Source organism: Mastomys coucha, unplaced genomic scaffold (assembly GCF_008632895.1).
Source record: "Mastomys coucha isolate ucsf_1 unplaced genomic scaffold, UCSF_Mcou_1 pScaffold4, whole genome shotgun sequence".
Lineage (NCBI taxonomy): Eukaryota > Metazoa > Chordata > Mammalia > Rodentia > Muridae > Mastomys > Mastomys coucha.
The window spans coordinates 13,260,003-13,279,615 of record NW_022196910.1 but is presented as its reverse complement, the minus strand read 5'-3'; the positions used below and the strand labels follow the sequence as shown (position 1 = coordinate 13,279,615).

The 19,613-nt window shown below is 47.6% G+C and overlaps 1 protein-coding gene and 1 pseudogene across 2 annotated transcripts in view; both read right to left on the bottom strand.

Moving 5' to 3' along the window:
• Positions 1-19,613, bottom strand: part of Appl2 (adaptor protein, phosphotyrosine interacting with PH domain and leucine zipper 2) — a 49,134-nt gene that overhangs the window by 7,156 nt on the left and 22,365 nt on the right. For both annotated transcript variants that reach the window (XM_031349064.1, XM_031349065.1), the window contains exons 5-16: positions 16,327-16,414; positions 13,310-13,351; positions 13,127-13,185; positions 12,295-12,441; positions 8,812-8,894; positions 5,584-5,742; positions 4,166-4,354; positions 2,899-2,941; positions 2,736-2,792; positions 2,563-2,651; positions 501-659; positions 286-338 (exon numbers count right to left, since the gene is read on the bottom strand). In XM_031349064.1, coding sequence (XP_031204924.1) covers positions 286-338; positions 501-659; positions 2,563-2,651; positions 2,736-2,792; positions 2,899-2,941; positions 4,166-4,354; positions 5,584-5,742; positions 8,812-8,894; positions 12,295-12,441; positions 13,127-13,185; positions 13,310-13,351; positions 16,327-16,414 — 1,168 coding nt within the window. The remainder of the gene's footprint in view (positions 1-285; positions 339-500; positions 660-2,562; positions 2,652-2,735; positions 2,793-2,898; positions 2,942-4,165; positions 4,355-5,583; positions 5,743-8,811; positions 8,895-12,294; positions 12,442-13,126; positions 13,186-13,309; positions 13,352-16,326; positions 16,415-19,613) is intronic.
• On the bottom strand, positions 15,481-15,576 carry LOC116076669 (annotated as a pseudogene).

Below are 19,613 nucleotides of genomic sequence, written 5' to 3'. Positions count from 1 at the left end.
AGATGTCTTCTATCACTTCAGCTACCATGATTTCACTTTAATTACGACCACTTTTTTCTTCGAAAAATCTGCTCTATAGGAATCTAATAACAAATTAGATTTGATAGTGTCCCTGGGCAGGAGCTTCAAAAAGGGCATGGTGGGGCTAAAGCTGACAGCCTTTCTTTTTGTCCAAGTTTTCACAGAACATGCTGGATGGTCAAATCTAAATTCTTACCCTATACCTTAGCTTCAAGACCCTCTTCATTTGTACAGGCCAGAGAGAACATGAGACTGGGCACTTACCTTCTGCTTCAGGGAATGAATCATCCTCCGTTTCACCAAAAGGGTTGGTGCGCCTAGGGGAACAGCCAGAGGTCAGCAGTCCTGACAGCTGCAGCTGACAAGATGCTTAGCACCTGAACTCTTAGTCAGGAGGGTATCTCAGTAGCAGTCTGTGATGAGTAAAGACACAGACAAACTGGCGTTCATTTTCCCAAGCCAGCTACCTCAGGTATTACCTGCTACCCCTGTTCTGGTCAAGGAATTCCGTTGCCGGAAGTACAATATCAAACTGAATGGGTGTCCCAGGTGCAATCAGTTCCTCTGTTTCAGGAATGCTGGCTGTTGCTTTGGGAACAATCTTGTCACTTCCTGTGTCTGAATTTTTTATGTTTTGACTAAAATATAAAAAAGGAGAAAGAACTGATCAAATGTCTCCACTTGTTTAATGCTGCTGTGACTTTTACATAATGAACACGACGGAGCCTCCAAGCACTCTCAGCCCATCCTACAACTCAGCCTTCCGTGACTGCACGCCCTTGCCCGGAACGTTCACTTCTTCATGCTATAGTCACTTCCTCTGTTGCTTACCATCTGAGTAGTGCGTTAGGTCTTACATACTAATTTCTCCCTTAGAGATGGTTTTTTTAGGAGCGAGGCTACAGCCAGCTTACACTGACACATAGTAGGTACTGAAGACATGTTAGCTGAAAGAACAAAACATCTGGACCTCACATTTAACTGCGACTCGGCTGTAATTTTCTGAAAATCCCCTTTCCACTCACTAGGCCAGCGCTTGAGAGACACCAAACATGCCACATGTTCTTGCTCCTGTAAGTTCCATTCCAATGCTTAGACAACTCTCCTTGCACCAGCTCATGTTACACCACTGTGCCAGCTGTTCTCTGTCCCTTCTCTGAATTCTCTGATACTTTTCAGTAAGTCCTAGTATTTGGTACCCTGTGCCTCCTGAGCACTGCACTGCGGCCCACATGCAGCTGGAGAGCACCAGTAAAGGTAGTGTGCTGGCATGGTGATAGCCTGTCCTCCACTGTCCTGCTGCTTCTCTCAAGGACAGAATGCTGTCATTTAACTTTACCCTTTACAATTTCTTTTTAAGGTACACTGCAAACTCCTTGAAGGGCATAGAATGTCACAACATTTCCATTCCTTACACAGTGTGGAACACAAAAGCCTTCAAGGATCTTTTCGCTTGGTATTTTTACATCAACATTTCCTGGTTTCTCAAACATGTTGTAACTGAATACTTTATGGGGACTGCAGTGGCTACTTGACAGACTTCTATGCAGTGTTGCCTCATTCTCAATCCTTCAGCCTTGTAGGGATTGAGTAGACCACTGCCTGTAATCCCTGAGCAGGAATTACCAAGGCTTTTGACAATGACTCAAATCTATCTGGTGGCCTTACCTACCATTCTTTCTCACAGACCCAGTGCCAAGTGCCTAAACCCCAAGAAGCTACACAATTAGAGTTTCCTAAGGACTTCCTTCTAGGCCATTAAGTATTTGTAGAACATCTGATGGGGTTCTTTCTACCATGCCACTAAAGACACAATTAGAGTCTTGATTTTAATATGCCCCTTGATGCCATTAACACAACAAAAAGGCAAACCTCTACTACCTAATTAACCACTTGAAAACTCCCACTGAGATAAAATGTAGGAGCTCTAGAATACATCCCTAAGTGGTATTCAGAGGAAAAGCTGTGTGCATGGAAATGTTCAGTTAAGGAAAACGGGAAAAGCAGGTGTGGGAGAGGATACCTGTAACTCCTCCAGCTGAGGCAAGGAGGGCTACAGGGAATCTGAGGCTAGCCCAGGTGATCTAATGACATTCTCCCCATAACCCTGCTCCAACAAAACAGCAAACAGAAACCCCAAATATTCAGTGCTAATACATGACTGTAAGATGTATTATAAGAGTTACAAAAATGTACTAATGTAAGTGGAAACTTAGATGCATGTATGAACCTATGCATGTGCAGAGAAGGCTTAGCCCAAACCATGGACACACGGGTACATGGCTACAGTACCATTATGCTAACACAGTTGCAGGAGGGCCTGTGATGCATGGCTGTGGCCCTGGGAAGTCAGGTCTGAACACTGATTCTACCTCTCTGTGTTGTGAGTGTGGGCACATTTACTAACTTTTCCAGCCACAACTATTGCATCTGTTGCACAGGTGCAATGGAATCCGTGGAGGGGTGTGAGAACTCGAAACAACTCATTTTAAATCTTGAATATAGTGTGGCTCCACTGTACTTCTCCTCGTCCTTACTTACCTGGAGCAGGAGCTTTCTTGTTTTTTCCCAAAGCTTGTAATTGGAGTCACAGCCTGAAGAGCCGTCTGATTCAACTTGATGGCTACTGCCTAAAGGTAAGCCACAGGAGACATGACATGCTCAGCCCAGGAAGGGTCTCCTACCTTGCAGGTGAAATGCAGGCAGTTAATTACCTCTGGGTTGTCTGTCAGGTAGATCTGCCTGGAGATGTTGTTTATTGCACATATCCACTGCGGAAGACATTAGAAAGAATACTGAATCCCAGTCACACACAGAGACATGGATACGAACACACACACAGACACACACACACACACTGACGCACGTGAGCTTTACCTCCTCATATTCCTTCCTGCTCTCTGCTTGGAGAATTATTCCCCTGAAACAAACAAGATATAAGGAACACAGGACCATGTAGAAGCAGAGTCCTTGGAAGAGGTAAGGCCAATGTGAAGGTGGAATGCTTCCCAGGTCTCAGGACCTGAGGAATGTTCATTATAGCAACTTGACCCCAGGAAAGCAGCATTTTTTTGGATGGAAGGGAAATGGGGTTGCAGGCTGGCTCTTCCACCAGCAAACTGTACCATCTATCCTCATCTTCCTTCTCTGCGTTAAAAGGCAGAGACTTTTAACCCATCTAACCCATGACTTAACCCATCTAACCTATGACTGTGGTGCGGGCTGTCTCAATCCTCTTCTTAGATGATGACAGGACAGTATTCGCCCTTCTCAAAGATAAACTCGATATTTAAGAACCGAGAGCCCGTACGCTGAAGGCATTCTACCTTCATGATGGCCATAACTCTTTCAAGGACTCTGCTCCTACCTGTTAATTACAACTGTGGCAGAAGGAACACCGACATCATTTCTGTTTTGCATCTCAGGAGACCCGGGCCTAGGGATGCTCAGGAACCAAATGGGGCCACTAGAACCCAGGCATCTTAGTTGTGAGCCACTGGCCACTGTTAGAGGAAGGACAGTGTCTAACTGCTCTACTAACTTGGGGAAGGGATGGCCCACGGGTTCCCACCATTTTCACCACCCCTCTGGAGTATTTCCTTGGACTTGGAACTCTGAACACAAACTAAAATACTGCTGCACATAGGAGGGGAGCCACCAGGATGGAATCTACTGCGATAACTCTAGGCTACCACATTTTGAGGTATGACCTCTTTGGGCCACTAAGGTCCCAAGGTGTGGGGAATCTCATGATTAAATGGCACTTCTGTAGCAGAATGTGCTGCTCACATTTCTTGTCTTGGATATAAAATGGCTCCTTGGGCAGTCTTGCCCCTAAGAAACAGGAGTCACAGCTTTCTTCCATCTCTACTGACAAGCATCTGCTTCTACATTTGCTGGAGATTATATGAATATATATATTCTCCCAAACCTAAGAGCTGGCTCCTCACTGGGGCTCCTGAATAAGGTAAGCTGGACCAGTGGTCACCTGTATCTATTTACAGAGAACAGAAAACATTCTCTGGAAGAACAAGGCCTGGGATGTGGCCTCTCCTGTGGAGAACTGGCACATGGGAACTAGAGCTAGTAGCTTTCGGTAAGGGCACTTCCTATACTGTCCTCCCAAATAAGCTATGAGGCATACGGTTTGCCACTGGGCATGGAGATCTGGAAGCAGTATCGTCGGTCTTCACAATCCACTGCCATCACAGAACAGTTGTCCAGGTCCTGAATCAAGCCTCCAGCCACAGCGCCCCTGGGCTGGCACATGAGGTTCCCGCCTTGGGTGAAGAAGTACAGCCTCTCCCACGTGGTGGTGACGAGTCCTGTCTTGCTATGGGAATTGTATGTGAAGGTTCATTAACATGTATGGCAGCAACCCCATACCATCTGCCTGTTCTTAGGAACTGGCAGCATTTTAGAAATGCCTTTGTATTAAAAGACAACTTTAAAACTCATTTTGTGAATAGTGGTAGAAATACATTTGTTTGAGTCATGGGAAGACTAGACAGGTTCTGCTCCATGAGGAAGAACAGCACCAATGCCAGCTATGCAGGCACGACCAATGCCAGCTATGCAGGCACGGATGTTTACCCCTCACCCCTAGTGTGGCCAAACTTGGCTTCCAAAACTTAACTCGAATCTGTCCTTCACAATTAGGAACTGAAAACCAGTATCATTTCTCTGGGATATAGTACTGAACTATACTGATTCTACCAGTCAGCCACCAGGGTCACAGTGCCTCTCCTGTGGTCTCTAACTGGAGGGCATTCTCATTTGGTGGGCCGTGTCTAAGAGGTAAATACAGCTTCTTGGCAAAAGCATCAAAATTTTGTGGAAATTTTTTTCCGTACAGAACTAATGGGGACAGGCTCATACTGATAAGCCTGGGAGAGGTACCACCTGCAGAAAAGAGCATTATGTCAGATAAGCCAAATGGCAACTTTTTTTGCAAGGCACTATATGTCTTGTTACAGTAACTTTTTTTTAATGGCACTGTAAACCCTGGAGGGGTCCCAACACACTAGAACCTCAACACCAACGAGGTAGGTGCCACAGACAGTGGTGATCTCCACCCCAGCCAGGTCAGCCACTAATACCAATGCTCTGCACACTTGACGACCACAGCCTCCTGGGGTCTAGAAGCAGTTAAACCTGACAATCTTTTATTCCACATGGACATTCAAAGACAAGACCATGACGGGCAGAATTCAATCTGGAGGGGCTTGCCTGACCCTGGCTTTGTGGCACTGCCCCTACCCTCCAGCCAGTAGGGCCCAAGGGCTGTAACTCAGTAGTTGGGGTGACAACATTTAAATGACCATGACACTTAAACAAGGGTGGCCTGCAACAGCAACACATGGAGTCCAGGGCACTGACCCCAGGTTCTTATGGTTTGGTTTCTCAGCCATGTCTCAGTGTAGCTTAGAACTTGGGCCCCAGAAACGTCCCAAGTCAGGCAGGAGACCACTACTACACAGCCTTACTGGCCACATGAGAGACGGGTCCAGGGGCTATTCCCAGGGAAAGCTGAGTTCAGCAAAGTGTGCATGGCATTCTCACTTTCTGAGATTGAGGTAACCAGTCTTCTGGATGAGGTTCCTGTTGATCTGTGGTGTGGCCACGTCAATGTCCGGAGTGTAAACAGATTCACTGACTGAAAGCAACTCTTGCTGGGACACCCGCATCTTGTCTGCCTCAGCTTCTAGTTCCACCTGAATGCTTAAGACAGAAGGTTTCAGGTCAGTCACACTCCACAGGCCACCTCACCACTCCTAAGCCACAGGTGGCAGGGCCTGCCTCACTCACTGAAGCATCCTGCATTACAGACTAGAGCCACCAGTTTCCCATGTAGTCACAGCTCTTTACCCTCCTTACTAATGCCCAGAAAGCTGCATTACCAGAAGTGATGTAAGCCTACCATTCGAGAACAATACTGGTTCATGGGTACCACATTCAGCTCTGCCCATCCTCAGGGTCCAAGTACAGGTATCCAGCTATCAAAATCCCTCTATCCCCTGAGGAAAGGAACAGAACAATAATGCTGCCTAGCTCAGGCTGTGAGAAGGCTGTGAGAGATACGAAGTACCAAGGTACAAGAATAAGTCAAGGCCAACGCTTGTCCTAAGACAGTCATTATGTGCCCTGAGATAGCACAGGCTCACTGGTCAAGGTCTGCTCACAGAGGGTAAGGGAGCCAATGACCAGGCTCTGGTATGACAGCCCTGGCTTCATGCCACGCACACTTTGCGTGAAGGCGGTATCTGAGGTGTAAACTTCAAGGAAAGTCAGTCTCCTGCCTCCGCATTGTCACCTGGCACCCCAAACTCAGAGGTAGCCCAGATATGTCCTCGTACTGGTGTGCTAGGAACTCACCAAGATATCATTTTCTTACAGCTAGCAAGAGAAAATTCGGACATTGCTTTCTGACCTTCACCAATGTTTCCAACTATCCTAGTTTAATGTTTTAAGTACTAGAGAGTAATTGAAAGGTTTCTCTCACTCTAAGACATTAGCTGAAAGAGTTAGGTCAGGATTCTCCTCTGCCTGCCTCCAGCAAGAACCTGAGAATTAGCATAAGAATACCTCAACAGAGAGGGCTCCACCCCTCTTCCTCCTGTTTCACACCTAGCTACCAGACCCTGCTGACCTGGGTGTGGGGGTCGCTTGCCTATGTGACTTCAGTCTAACAGAAGGACTGGGAGAAGAAAGACTTGGACTCACATGCAGGACTAGCACTAGAACTTGGGCTAGGACTCAGATTCATGCACCTGCAGTCCCCCGGGCCCAGAGTGCTTGGGCCCGGGGGATACAGTATGTTTCAGATAGCCTCAGAGGTACCTCAACTGTTGAGCTGCCAGATTTTTCATTTCTCTTTTGCAATGATTGTAAAAGCCTCATGCCATTTTTAAAGAAATACACTCAGATTTTACACCACTCGTGTGTAGTCTGTTTGTCAAAGCCGAATCCCGTGCCCACCTGGCCAGAACCCCTAGTCCCGTGGAACAAGGGACCCCATAAGAAATCCCGGTCCGCGGCAGCTTCACATGCATGTATGCTGATGTATAGAAAACTTGGGACTTTTGCATGAAACAGGAGCTTTTCTTTTTGCCTTACCAGACTCTCAGTACTAGTGACTGATGTAGGTTGTAAAGTCTAGGACAGAAATCCGAAGATGGCCCACACATCTGAGAATGCACACTAGAGATAAGGAGACCCACTTGACACAAGGTTACACAAGAAGACAGAAGCATGGCAGTCAGGAGCTAGAGAGATGTGCAGCAAAGTCACAACGACCAGTTTCTCAAGGTCAGAGCTCAGGCCTTCCTCCTCTTCTAAGCTTGGACATTCCACCCAGCTCTCAGTTTACCTAAGTGAGAGTTTGGCTCCTCTGACATCTGAACGGACCAGGTATTCCTCTACTGAGATGGTGGGACTGGCACTATCGATCAAACCTCACTGGCCTAACCTGCTATTCACTCCCAAGGTGAGGAAGGGTGTGTGTGTGTGTGTGGTCTCACCATGTAGAGCAGGCTGGCCTCAAACTCACGGAGTTTGCCTGCCTTTGCCTCCCAAGTGCAGGGATTAAAGGTGTGCCCCACTGTGCTCGGAGAAGGTGGAGACTGGAGTAAGACGACAACCACATACAGGATTCTTGAGGCTGTCAGTGGATAGGCACAACGAGGTGCTTCAGATTGTGTGGAGTGTGAAGAGAGTCGCCTCTTGAAAGAGAAGTGTGTCCTCAGAGATTTGCTCATGTGTAACAGTATGACAGGTTCTGTACTTTCCTTTAAAATTCCCCAGGACTAACCATACACAGGAAGAAAGTGATGTGGACTTCACAAACTGATTTCTAACATCACTGTAAGTCTGACCTGTGTCCCTCTCAAACTCAGGGCTTGGTACTAGTTCTTCAAGGTTTACCCTTCATGTTCAGAGCCTCTGATAGACTTGTGCCTAACTACATTCCTCCTGGCCCTCTTCAGCTATCTAGGATGTAATGGCATCAGGAAGACTTTCCCATTTCCACATGAAATAAGACCCCACATTCCTAATTCCCAGTCTGTGTATTTCCCTCTTTGGGGGCAGGGTGAGAGCTTCTGAAAGGGTCTCATGTGCTCCAGGCTGGCCTTAAACTCTGGCCTTCTTGTCTCCTCCTCCTCCTGCCATTTTGTATCTCTTAAACTATAGCACCCCCTCCCCAAACCCAACCCACACATGAGTCTGAACAGATATTCAGAGTGACATATCCTTGCCCTGGTGAAACTAGTCTGCAGATGTGGTCCATGAGCCACCTTAGAGCTCTCGTCATAGGGGTTGGGGAAGGGGTATGGGCAGAGTCAGGAGCCAGGAGCCCGGGCAGCCCTCCCAACCACCAAGCATAGGTAAGACCATCTGAGGAAAGGGATGGGGGTTGAAAGTGAGCATTCTATGGCTGCACCACAGTTCACTGAAGTAAATTCGAAGGCTAGGGTAGACTAGTAAGACAGCTAGAACTTCCTGAAAAGTCAAACTTCTGGTTGCTGAACCCATAGTCCTAGAGGGAAAGCTAATCTCCATTGCTCACAGGTTCACAGCATGTGCCACCCAAACATCAACACAGGGGATTCTGACTCCAAAAGCATCTGGACTCCTTGGGAAGTACAAGTTTTCATGTTGGGAGAGCCTGGCCTGCTACAGGTTGATGGGGCTCTGGTGACCTCTGAAGGCAGAAGCCTCCCCCACCTCCCAGAGAGGCTGACTCACTGGGAAGACAGAAGGAACCCAGGCCTCGCCTGAGAGCAGCATTACCTCTGAACCATGTCAGTAACGGATGATAAGAAACCGTCCATACTTTTGGAGAACACCTCTGCTCCTTTCTTGAAAAAGTTAATCTGAAAGACACAATTGCAGTACTCTGAACACCAGCTGGGAAGGTAACTGGCCAGTTCCCTAATTATGAGACCTTGTGGGACAACTGACGTGGTCCCAGTGCCCTCCACCCCTGCTGGCAATCAGGCAGCATCTCTCCATCGCCTACCTCCATCATACTGGTTGAGAAGGCCCAAGTTTGTCAATGGGGAAGGTGGAGTCTGGCAACCTTGTGGTGTCTCCTTTAGGAGACACCAGAATAAGGAAAGGTAATGAATTCATACACACCAACAATTGCAGTAATTGCAACTGATCATCTTTGAAATTGCCACCAGGAGCTTTCTCTTCTAGGGGTTCTAAGCCAGTTTTCACCACTTGTACTAAGTGGGGATGAGTCACATGACAGATGCTCAGGCCCAGCAGGGCATGGACAAGCATTTGATGGAGTACAGCATGAGCTGTCCACTCTCGCTGAGGGCAACCATCTGCCTGAGCACACTCACTGAGCCATTCACAGCATATACAGACAGATGGTGACTTGAACTATGACAAACAGGAAACTGGGCTAAAGAGCCCAGTTTTAAGAGCCTCTTCCAACCACAGCACTTCAGGGGATCTGGCATCAAGCAGCTGCTATAACAGGTGAGGCACGTCTGCCCCCCCAGGGTCCTGGGATGGGTGCTTTCTCTGCCTATGGGAAGTGGTACCTGAGGACCCCGGAAGTTGGAATGAAACTGCAGTAGCGGGGATTGGTGCTGAAGGAAGGAGGACTCCAGGGTAATCCTCACTTCCCAGGTCTGGGTGCCAACACACATGACAGGCCAGGCATGGGAAAGAGATGGTAAGAGTGCAGCTGCCGAGTCTGAAAAGCTCAGCCTCCTTCTCTTGTGAAGGCTTTCCCAGCTGTGACACAAGGCCGCAAAGACAGAAAGACCTTAGCCTTGGCTCATCTGGAAGCTGAGTGAGGCCTGAGTGGTGTTATCAGCAGTGTTCGGATATTCTCCCCTCTAATCCGAGAATACCAGGGATGTGTGCACCTGTCCTTAGGTCAGGGAGGGGATGGACAGTCGATGAGCAGGATTATCCCCACACGGTAATACACACGTGGGAGGCTCTGGCCCGCTGACCTCTAATTCAGATTAACATTGTAAATCCATTCCAATCCCTGCAACATCAAATACCAAATGATACTCATCAGTTAGTTTGAATCTTTTAAGTTAGCCTTCGGCATTCCTAATGGCTTAGCATCTGGGGTTTCCTGTCCTTGCCCGCTGACCTCCTTTGGAGCATTGCTTTAAGCCTCTGACTTGCTCTCCAGTTACTGTGAGCACAGGATAAATGGAGGGGCTTTACAGCCCCACTGCCTAGTGCTTACCCTGTCAATACCACATGAGAGGTCACTTTATACGCTCCAGGATTTCACCGGGCTGTTGAGATGGCTCAGAGCACCTGTCCTCAAGTCTGCAGGACTCACATGGTAGAAGGAACTGATTCCTGAAGTTGTCTTCTTACTTCCACATGCATGCCATGGCATGTGTAAGCTCCCCTCTTCATACACACACACACATACACACACACACACACACACACACACACACAGAGTGTGATTTTGGAAAACCCATACAGCTCATAAAACCTCCATCCTGAGGCTGTGGAACTGAAATCAACTTCAAGCCTATCTTCTGAGGACCAGAGAAGCCACAGCAGGTGCAGCCCCTAAGTAGGTGACAAAGCCTGGGCAGTCTACCACAAGGGCCTGCCAACAGCTGGATGCAGTGCTCACACACCATCAGCTCGCATAGGTGGTGCCCATAGACACTGATACCTGAGGGCTCAGGCACAGCACATGCTTCTGAGTCACACAGTAACTCACAGCGTCAGGCAACACTCAGCTGAGAGAACTCTAGCTCTGTGTCTTGAATGAGGAAAGTTCCCAGGTGAAACACGAAACGCACCTCCCCAGTCTTCTGCCACAAGCACCTGATGGTACAGCCCTGCCCTCCCAGGCCGGGGTTGTGTATGTGCCAGCACTGAACTCTCTTCTTCCCTCCTGTAGCCAAACTACAATCATTTAAAAAGCTTGGCTAGGAGAGCAGGTGTAGTCCTAGGCTGGGAGAAAGCATGGAACCTGCTGGCCATACCCCTCAGGTCCTGTGAAACTGTCCACCACCAAGCAAGCTCTACAGATTGGAGACAATATACAAATCCTCCTCTCCATGTTCCTGGGCTTGTAAGTGAGCAGGGATTACTGCTCCAGCAAGGGCCGCCAGGCAGGGAGGGCACACAGGACATAATCACAGAGAGCAAATATGGCTAGGCCAGTTGTCAGGTCCAAGGTGTAATAAAGGAGGGACAGAGAGTCAGCATGGTGCCCACTGTGTGAGAGCTGGGTGGCTCTGCTGAGGGCTGAAGGTCTCAACAGGACAGTACTTAGTTTTGGATTACCCATCTGTATTCCGATGAGAGAGAGGCTAGATTGCCCTATTTAAGTTAATACTTCTGCAGGTATAAGCTGACTTCAGTGGACTTCCCATTCAACATGTACCAACTACATCAGGCAAACACAGTTGTGTCTGACTGCTTAAAGATGCCCAGACACCCCCACCCTTTCCCTTAGTGAAGCTCATGTATTTCTTTTGAAATACATGTAACTTAAAATGCATACAAAAGCTGGAGATGCTTATGTGTGCTAAACTGGTAACTGGTCTTAGAAACATCTTGTTTCTTCACATCATTTTCAGTTCATAGATTATCAAATGACCTAAGATTCTGGGTGCATGTCTTGTACAACATAAGGGCTGAGAGTTACAGAGGGGCAAAGCAGGGAACCCTCATGCTGGCCCCTGCCACTCGCCTGTGCCACGGCAGTTGGGTCAACATCCTTAAACTGGAACATCTCTAAGACAAGTATCAGTAGATCACTAACTGGGAGGGAAGAGGCTGACTAAGTCCCTCGAGACTTTACAAAGCACAGGTACAATTTCCCATGTCCCAGGAGGGAGCACACGTGCAGTAACTTCAGGGGCATATCGTCTGCAAATGAGCCAGCCAGGGTGAGCCTGACAGTGCAGAGTAGGAAAGGAACACGCACACCTCGGCTCCTGGGTGGGGGTGAGCCTGCGGTGTGGCTGTGAAGGCAATGGGTATACACCAGGCTCTACACCAGTCATGCGGCCTGGGCAGAAAGCAGAACCAGGACTTGCTTTCTTGGAAGGCAGGCAGGCTCTTCCCTGAGGGAGGCCTGGGATGAGGCCATAGCTTCCTGAACACATGGCCTTACAGGCCGAGCCCGTCTGCAGGCTCTGGTAAGAGCTGAGCCCTAGGAACTTCCCCATGGTATTGTACATCTGTTGCCATGACTATGCTTCCATTTCTCCTGATGGCTGCTTTGGGGTTTCCTCTCATGGGAAGGGGCTCCCCTACCTGTCCGTGGGCAAAGCCTATCAAGGGTTCCATCATGGCTGCCCGCTTGCGGTACTGCAGTGCGTTGAGTGCACAGTAGTACTGAAGGGATGAGAGGTGTTGTTTTCGCCGGGCAGCCGCCACCTCTTTCACAACTTCCATCTTCACCTGGGGAGAGGGAAAGGGAAACTCCAAGTTGCTCACGGGAATTTTGCCAGAGCAAACCTTCAGACATAGTTGGTTGTTGATCATAAACATTTTTATGACTAGCATAATGGCACAGAGATAAGGTTCCACTTTAGCTTAAAAAGGAATCCTAATGAAATCACAACAGGACAGCAACTCAGTCTCAGAGACTGAATGAGGCAAAGCCCATACCCTCTGAGTGGCACTGCCCAATGATGCTCTTTGGGAAAATGGTTCAGCAACAAGTACCAAAGCCAAAGCCACACACAATCTGGTTTATGCACAAGTCTATAGATCCAGGAAATAATTCAGCTCAAGGAAATCATAATGGAAGAAGTGTATGCATGGAGATAGATTCAGTTGCCTGGGGTGGCGAAACGCCTAGAAAGTGGGGGTTGATACATCAGCTGGTAGCTAAACAGGAGCTCAAGTGACTGAGCAGTACAGGAGTCAGACAGCCAGACAGAGCACCACACAGAAGCCAATCAGCACACGATTTGAATTTACAGTAGCTCCGAACCAGTGTTTAGAATTGTGACAAGGTGTACACACGAGGTGCAGAAAATGTGAAGGTCCAGACACAGTCCACCACACAGCAGCAGTACCACAAGTTCACAGAAGTCACAGAAGGAGCTGAGGTTGATGACGTGACTGAAGGATCACTCACCCTCTCATTCTCCTTCTTCTTAGGGAGCCTGCTGTATTTTGCCATTGACAGATCATGTTCTAAAAAGAAAAGACATTGGAGCACCAGGAAGGGCTAAGAGGCAAGAACATCGGCTGTCTACCCTGCCCCAGCCAAACCCATGCACGGCCAAAGCCCATGCACCAAAAATGGAAAGCTGCCTACCATTGCTGGCAAGTCCAAAGAGATCCTTTAAAGTGCTGACTTCTGAACAAGGGAAAAGAAAAGATGTTAGAGCAGAGGAACTGGAGCCATGTGAAGCCAGGGCACACTCTGTCCACAGCCCCTTGGTCCTCGGCTCCCACAGACCCTGGCCTGGTGGCTACAGTCACACTTCACACCCAAGGGTTGGTAAGGAGATGGACTCCTGGGGATGGGTGGACAGGACACAGGTACTTGTCCTAGAAACCTGGCCTGTAAGATGAAGCCCTCAAGTGTCTTAGGCCATCTTCCTTAACAATACGTGGGACTACACAGGAGCGCAGTTTCCTGTTGCCACCAATGTAGAAATCTGACTTATTAATCACCAGTGGGCATGGTGCTGGTTCCAGTGAAAAATGACACAAACTGGTACACCGCACAGCCACAAGCCAATACCAATAACCATGACCCCACAGCATGGTACCTCACATTTCATGTACAAGATGACTTAACAATCCCCTAACCAAACTGACAGAAAGGTCACCAAGAGAATGGGACTGCCTGAGAGGAAACACTGAAGAACACAGAACAGATCCTGAAGGAGTGACAATCCACACCAGTGTGCCAGACAACAGAACACTTTACAACCTCTATGCTGGTCTCACTTTCCCTTCTTGAGAGCTGCTCTCCGCCCCGCCCTCCCCCCCCCCACATACACACATTGCATTTCCATTCTCTCTGCTTTTACTCCAATTAGAGCAGAGCTGTCTTCCAACAGCTTGCTCGTGTCTCGTGCTCTCCTCCGTGCTCTGGGCACAGATGAATGAAAGACAATAAAGCAGTGGTGGTGGATGCTGGTATGATATGAGGTGGAGGTAGGAGGATCATGAATTGAAGGCCAGCTTAAGACAAACATTTAAGGGACTGGAGAGACAACTCAGTGGCTAAAAGCACTTGCTGCTCTTTTAGAGGGCTCAGGCTTGGTCCCTAGCACCTAGATGGGAGGTTCACAAGTATCTGAACTCCAGTTCCGGGGCATCAGATGCCCTTTTCTGACTCTGGAGACCCCAGGCATACATATATACAATCAGGAAAAGCATCCACATATAAAAATCAAATGAATTTAAAATTAAACAGGCAGTAAAATGTATGCTAAGGCACTATGTAAACAGACTGGGGCTGGATTCACATTTGGCTGGGGCTAAATGCTTCAAGTTTCTGTCTTTGTGTCATGAGAACAGGGTGATTTGATCAGGTGTTCATAGATAAGAAATGTTTGTTTTTACTACTAATTGAACTTTTATTCTCCTTTTTAATCCCCTTTGAAAAGAAAGGCCATTCTAAGCACCTGTGAGCTCAAGATTCCAGACCTCAGAGTTGGTAAGGAAGGCCACTGTCACAAGGTCTGCTGGACATGCTCAGTCTAGACTGTTCACCCCGCCCCCTCTGCTTCCAGACACACAGGAGACAGACCTGCAGTCTGGCAGATACATTACTTCTTTTTTCCTTTTAACTTTTTTGAGGCAAGGTATAACCTAGGTTGGCCTCATGCTTGGTCTGTAGCTGAAGATGACCATGAGTGCTTAATCCTGCTGTCTATGTCTCTCAGGTGTGGGGGTTGCAGGTGCACACCATCAAACCAGTTCATTACTTTGTATTTTTTAATTATGAAGTGTTAAGGTTGTCAAAGGGGCACTGGGTGGAGTTTAAAGCAGTGCAATCATTGTCACAACCTCAGGTGACACAAGGACAGCCAGTGGGAATTCCATTTTAGTATTTGCCCTTACACTTACTATAGCTTCTCTACCTAGAAGAGAATGTAAGGTTACATATATTTAAAATTAAAAGTTATTACCTTTTATGAACATGGGTGTTTTGCCTGCATGTATGTCTGTGTACCATATGCATGCCTGGTGCCCATGGAGGCCAGAAGGCAATGTCAGATCTCCTGGAACTAAAGTTATAGACAGTTGTAGACCACCATTTGGGTCCTGGGAACCAACCTGGGTCTTCTGTAAAAGCAGCCAGTGCTCTTAACCACTGAGCCATTTCTTTAGCCCAGTGTTTTGTGTGTGTGTGTGTGTGTGTGTGTGTGTGTGTGTGTGTATTTTAAGGTTGTACTTTTGGTTTTGTTTGCTTTTAGTCAATTTTTTTCAAATATAATTCTTTTGTTTGTGTGTTTGTGTTTCTTTTTTTCCAATATGGAATGTTTCACAAATTCTCATGTCTTTGTACAGGGGCCATGCTTATCTTCTCTATTGTTTCAATAACCATACACAATTCTTTACTGTCTAAGTAATAAATGAAATTCAGGTTACCAAAATTAGAGCATTTTGATTCACTTTTCTATTACCAATTTTTCTCTAGAATAATGAATTTTTATACTTCATTTGGACTACTTTTGATTTCAAATACACCTAAAATTATGGTATGGTTCTACTTCAGTTTAAGAACTGAAATCCACTCAGAAGGCTACTCAAGAGGGTACCACTTAGACTTCCTCACCCAACCCTGAGCATGAGGTGTACCCCACGACCCTGGAACCTGAGTGCTGGAGTCTGCCCTGCCCTCAGCCTCCATGGGAAGAGCCTGGCATTGCCCATCCTTCCCTCTCCAACCTTCTACCTCACAGTCCTTAGTGTCCACTCTTCTCAAGGACAGCTGCCCCCTTCCTGGCATCCCTATCTGCCTGCAAACATCTACAGGGGAGTCAAACTCCAGCTCAGACCACCCACACCCAGGAGGCCTGAAACCCCTGGCCCACAAAGTCACCAGATTTCTGGAGTGCTTTCTCCAGTCCCTGGCCATCCCTTCTGCAGCCACACTGCATGACATTACAATGATCTATCTCCGTGTCTGTTTTGTTTCCCTATAGCCTCCCTTACATGAACCAGGAATGTACAGAACCAAGAAAAGTTTGCTGGATGAAACTACTTTAAAGGCATTCTCGATAGCCATCTGTTGAAAGGAACAGATGCAGTTAGAATACTGCTAAGTAAGTTAACATTCAGATGGTAACTGCACTGGACCTGCTACTTTACCTGTGAGATCCTTCTCTCGAAACTGTATAACAGGGAGAACCATAGTGTCTGCCAGTTGCTTGGCCAGCTCTGTGTGGAGACCATTGAGCTGAAAGCAAAAGGACTTAGTTGAGAAAATTATACACGTTATTACCAATATGGCTGCACTTTAGCAGGAGATCATCACAGACATCCCTGTGTGCCCAAGTGGCTCAGCTGGATGTCCTCAAACACACGCCCTAATACATGAAATGAGACAGGCCTAGAAGCATGTTGATGAAAGGCAGAGCTCTCCACTGTAGCATCAGTGAAGCTTGCTAAAGGCGTCTCTGGCTCACAGTCATCTTTGCTCTTTGTATTCTCAGACCTGGCAGCACCCTCCCAGAGCCTACATATTGCATTGGCTGGCACTGACTGCAGGCTGCTGGCAGGACTCTGTGGCTTGCCACCTCACCAGACCTGTCTGCAATCTTGCTCACAAGGGCGACAGCCACACCAGAAAAACCAGCCTGCTGGGAGCTGGTTAGGGTTGACCCAACCTCATGCCCAGCATAGGACTAGTAGATCCATGGAGGAGACAGAGGATGGTACCATCTGTGTGCCAGCTTCCACGCACACGACGCTCTAAATTCAGATCACAAATGTCTAGACAGAGGATGTAACCATGGCTAGGAGTGAAATTAATCTTTCTCCTCAACCCCAGCACACAGTGTGCTCGGTCTATCACAGTGCTGCCCAAACCACACAATCTACAGACTAGGCACCAGCGATAGCCAGTGGAAAGGACTGTCCCTAGTGTGGGTGACTAGGGGCAAGTAACTCAAGGCCATGTTTGGAGTCAGCAGTTGGCAAGGTTGTCTTCAAAAGTGAGGCAGCATGTGTGCCACTACCCCGTGCATAATGCGCCTCTCCTACAGGGTTTGTCCTCTGGGGTCATAGGTTAAAGATCTAAGGTCAACCCTTTGCCAGGTCTTCAAACCCATTAATGTCTCTATCTCAGCCCAGTTGGAGGGTGGCAACTCTCTTCTAAGAGGAATGCAAGAAGACAGCCAGACAGTAAGTACCACTGGGGCCGAGGACTGAGGTTTCCTAGAATGATCACAGTAAGAAACATAGTGTTTTCATCGACAGCTAACTGAACATCAACAAGCACTCCTACTATGGTGACTCAGGGCTCAGACAGTAAGCAATCGGGAACATGATCATGTATGCCAGGACCCTTCCTGCCTGGCCCCTTTCTTCCTAATGGTGGAGTTCATGTCATTTAGCTTTTGTGCAACATGAGAGATGCACATGCTGACAATGTCTACCCACATGTGGCTTTGCTGAGGAGGGCATGTAAAGAGCATGGTCTGCTTCCTCCTGTGCTTCATAACGCTTTGACAGGAAATGCTGATGTGGCCTTGGTAAGGATGAGGAAGGAACTCAGAGTCACAAGAAAGATCTCATTCCAAGACATTCTAGTAAATGTGCCATATGCATCTCTCCTGTCTGCTCATTCTCCTTCCAGGGTCAGCTGGCTCATTTTTAAAATTCTCCTGATTCTGGTACAGATAGAGGAACTACCGCAGAAGTGACTCTCTTCTCATACCTCAACACATTTGGAATGGCTTAGATGTCAGGAGGTTTGTGTAACTCTGACCCTACAGACCCCTTGACACTACCTGTGACTCATGCCCATCAAGAGACCCACACTGCCTCCCAGAAGGCAGTGAGTAGCAACTGTAAGCTGGGTGTCCTAGCGACTCTTCTGACCAGCCTTCCTCCTTCAGTGACTCTCTTCTACCTATGGACACGTGTGATATGCAGGAGGCATCTCACTGCTTCCCCGAATTATTTACTCATGATAAATAATCGTAAAATTGAGTAAAAGAAAATTCTTTATACCTCTCAAACATTATTTTGTTGTTCTGTAATTACATCTAGCCTAGTCTACAGAGTGAGTTCCAGGATAGCTAGGGCTACACAAAGAAACCCTGTCTCAAAACAAACAAACAAACAAACAAACAAAGATTCTATACTGTTCAACATATTTTTTACATTATTGTGTGTGTGTATGTGTGTGTGTGCATGTGCATGTGTTTATGCGCACATCAGCATACCTACGGAGGGAGTCAGTTCTCTCCTTCTACCATATGGTTTTGGGACTGAGCTCCATGTCAGGCATAGTGGCATGCCCTTACCCAAGGGACCATCTCACTGGTCTGTTGACATACTTTAAAGAGACCCCACAGCAGGAGTGACAAGTGTAATGGTTAATCGTGACTACCAATTTGATAGGTTTGTAATCCCTGTAGAAATAAACCTCTAGGTGTGTCTGTGAGGAAGTGTCTAGATTGGTTTAACTGAGGGAGGAGGAGCTTCCAGACTGCTGGACCCTGGCACTTGTGTCCCTAGAGAGGTAGGAGGTTCTGTGCCCCTCCCTACACCTTGCCAACACGTCACCGATTTCAGCTGGTCACTGTGTACTTTGTGATATCTTAATATAACTTGTAACCACAGTGAGTCCTGAGTTATGGACCATCCCTACAAATTACTAACCTCCAATTTTAGCCAGTCACTCAGAAGCACCAGAGCCTGGGACTTACAACTGGTGCCTAAAAGTCAGGGTAGTTTGTAGGACTGGGCCTTTAGCCTGTGGGCCCCTTGGGGCTCTGCAGGTGTTGCAGATATAGCCATAGAAAGTTTCAGTATCTTTGCCCCACAGTTCAATGGCACAATAAAAAGCTCAGAACCGATTCAGTTTACTATTCCTCTCCAGCGCCTCCCACAAAGCTCTCCACGGTGCAGGTGACAGCGCTGCTCAGTGAACGGTAGTGAGGTGAGTGCCTGCAACTGGTACAGTTCCATACGGATGTCAGAACCCAGAATTACCCTGGCTCAGGGCCTGGCCACTGCATGCTCTTTCCTGCTTTCTCCATTTGTTTCCTATGGCAGCCACACTGCTAAGTCATTAAAAGCTGGAGTTTATTATACTTCCCAGTATTGCAGAAGGGTCTTTTGGTACCAGAAGTACTGGAGCTCTGAGGGTTTTTTTTTATTTTAAACAGTGCTGAAATTAAATCCAGGGCCTTGCACATGCTAGACAGATATTGTACCAATGGGCCACATCCCCGCTTACAATTTTTACAACTAAGATTTATGCAATTTCCTATAACCATGGCTTCCCACGATGTGAATTGGGTCCCCCTCAAAATACTAACTGCCACGCACACTTTGCGTGAAGGCGGTATCTGAGGCATAAACTTCAAGGAAAGTCAGTCTCTTGCCTCTGCATTGTCGCCTGGCACCCCAAACTCAGAGGTGGC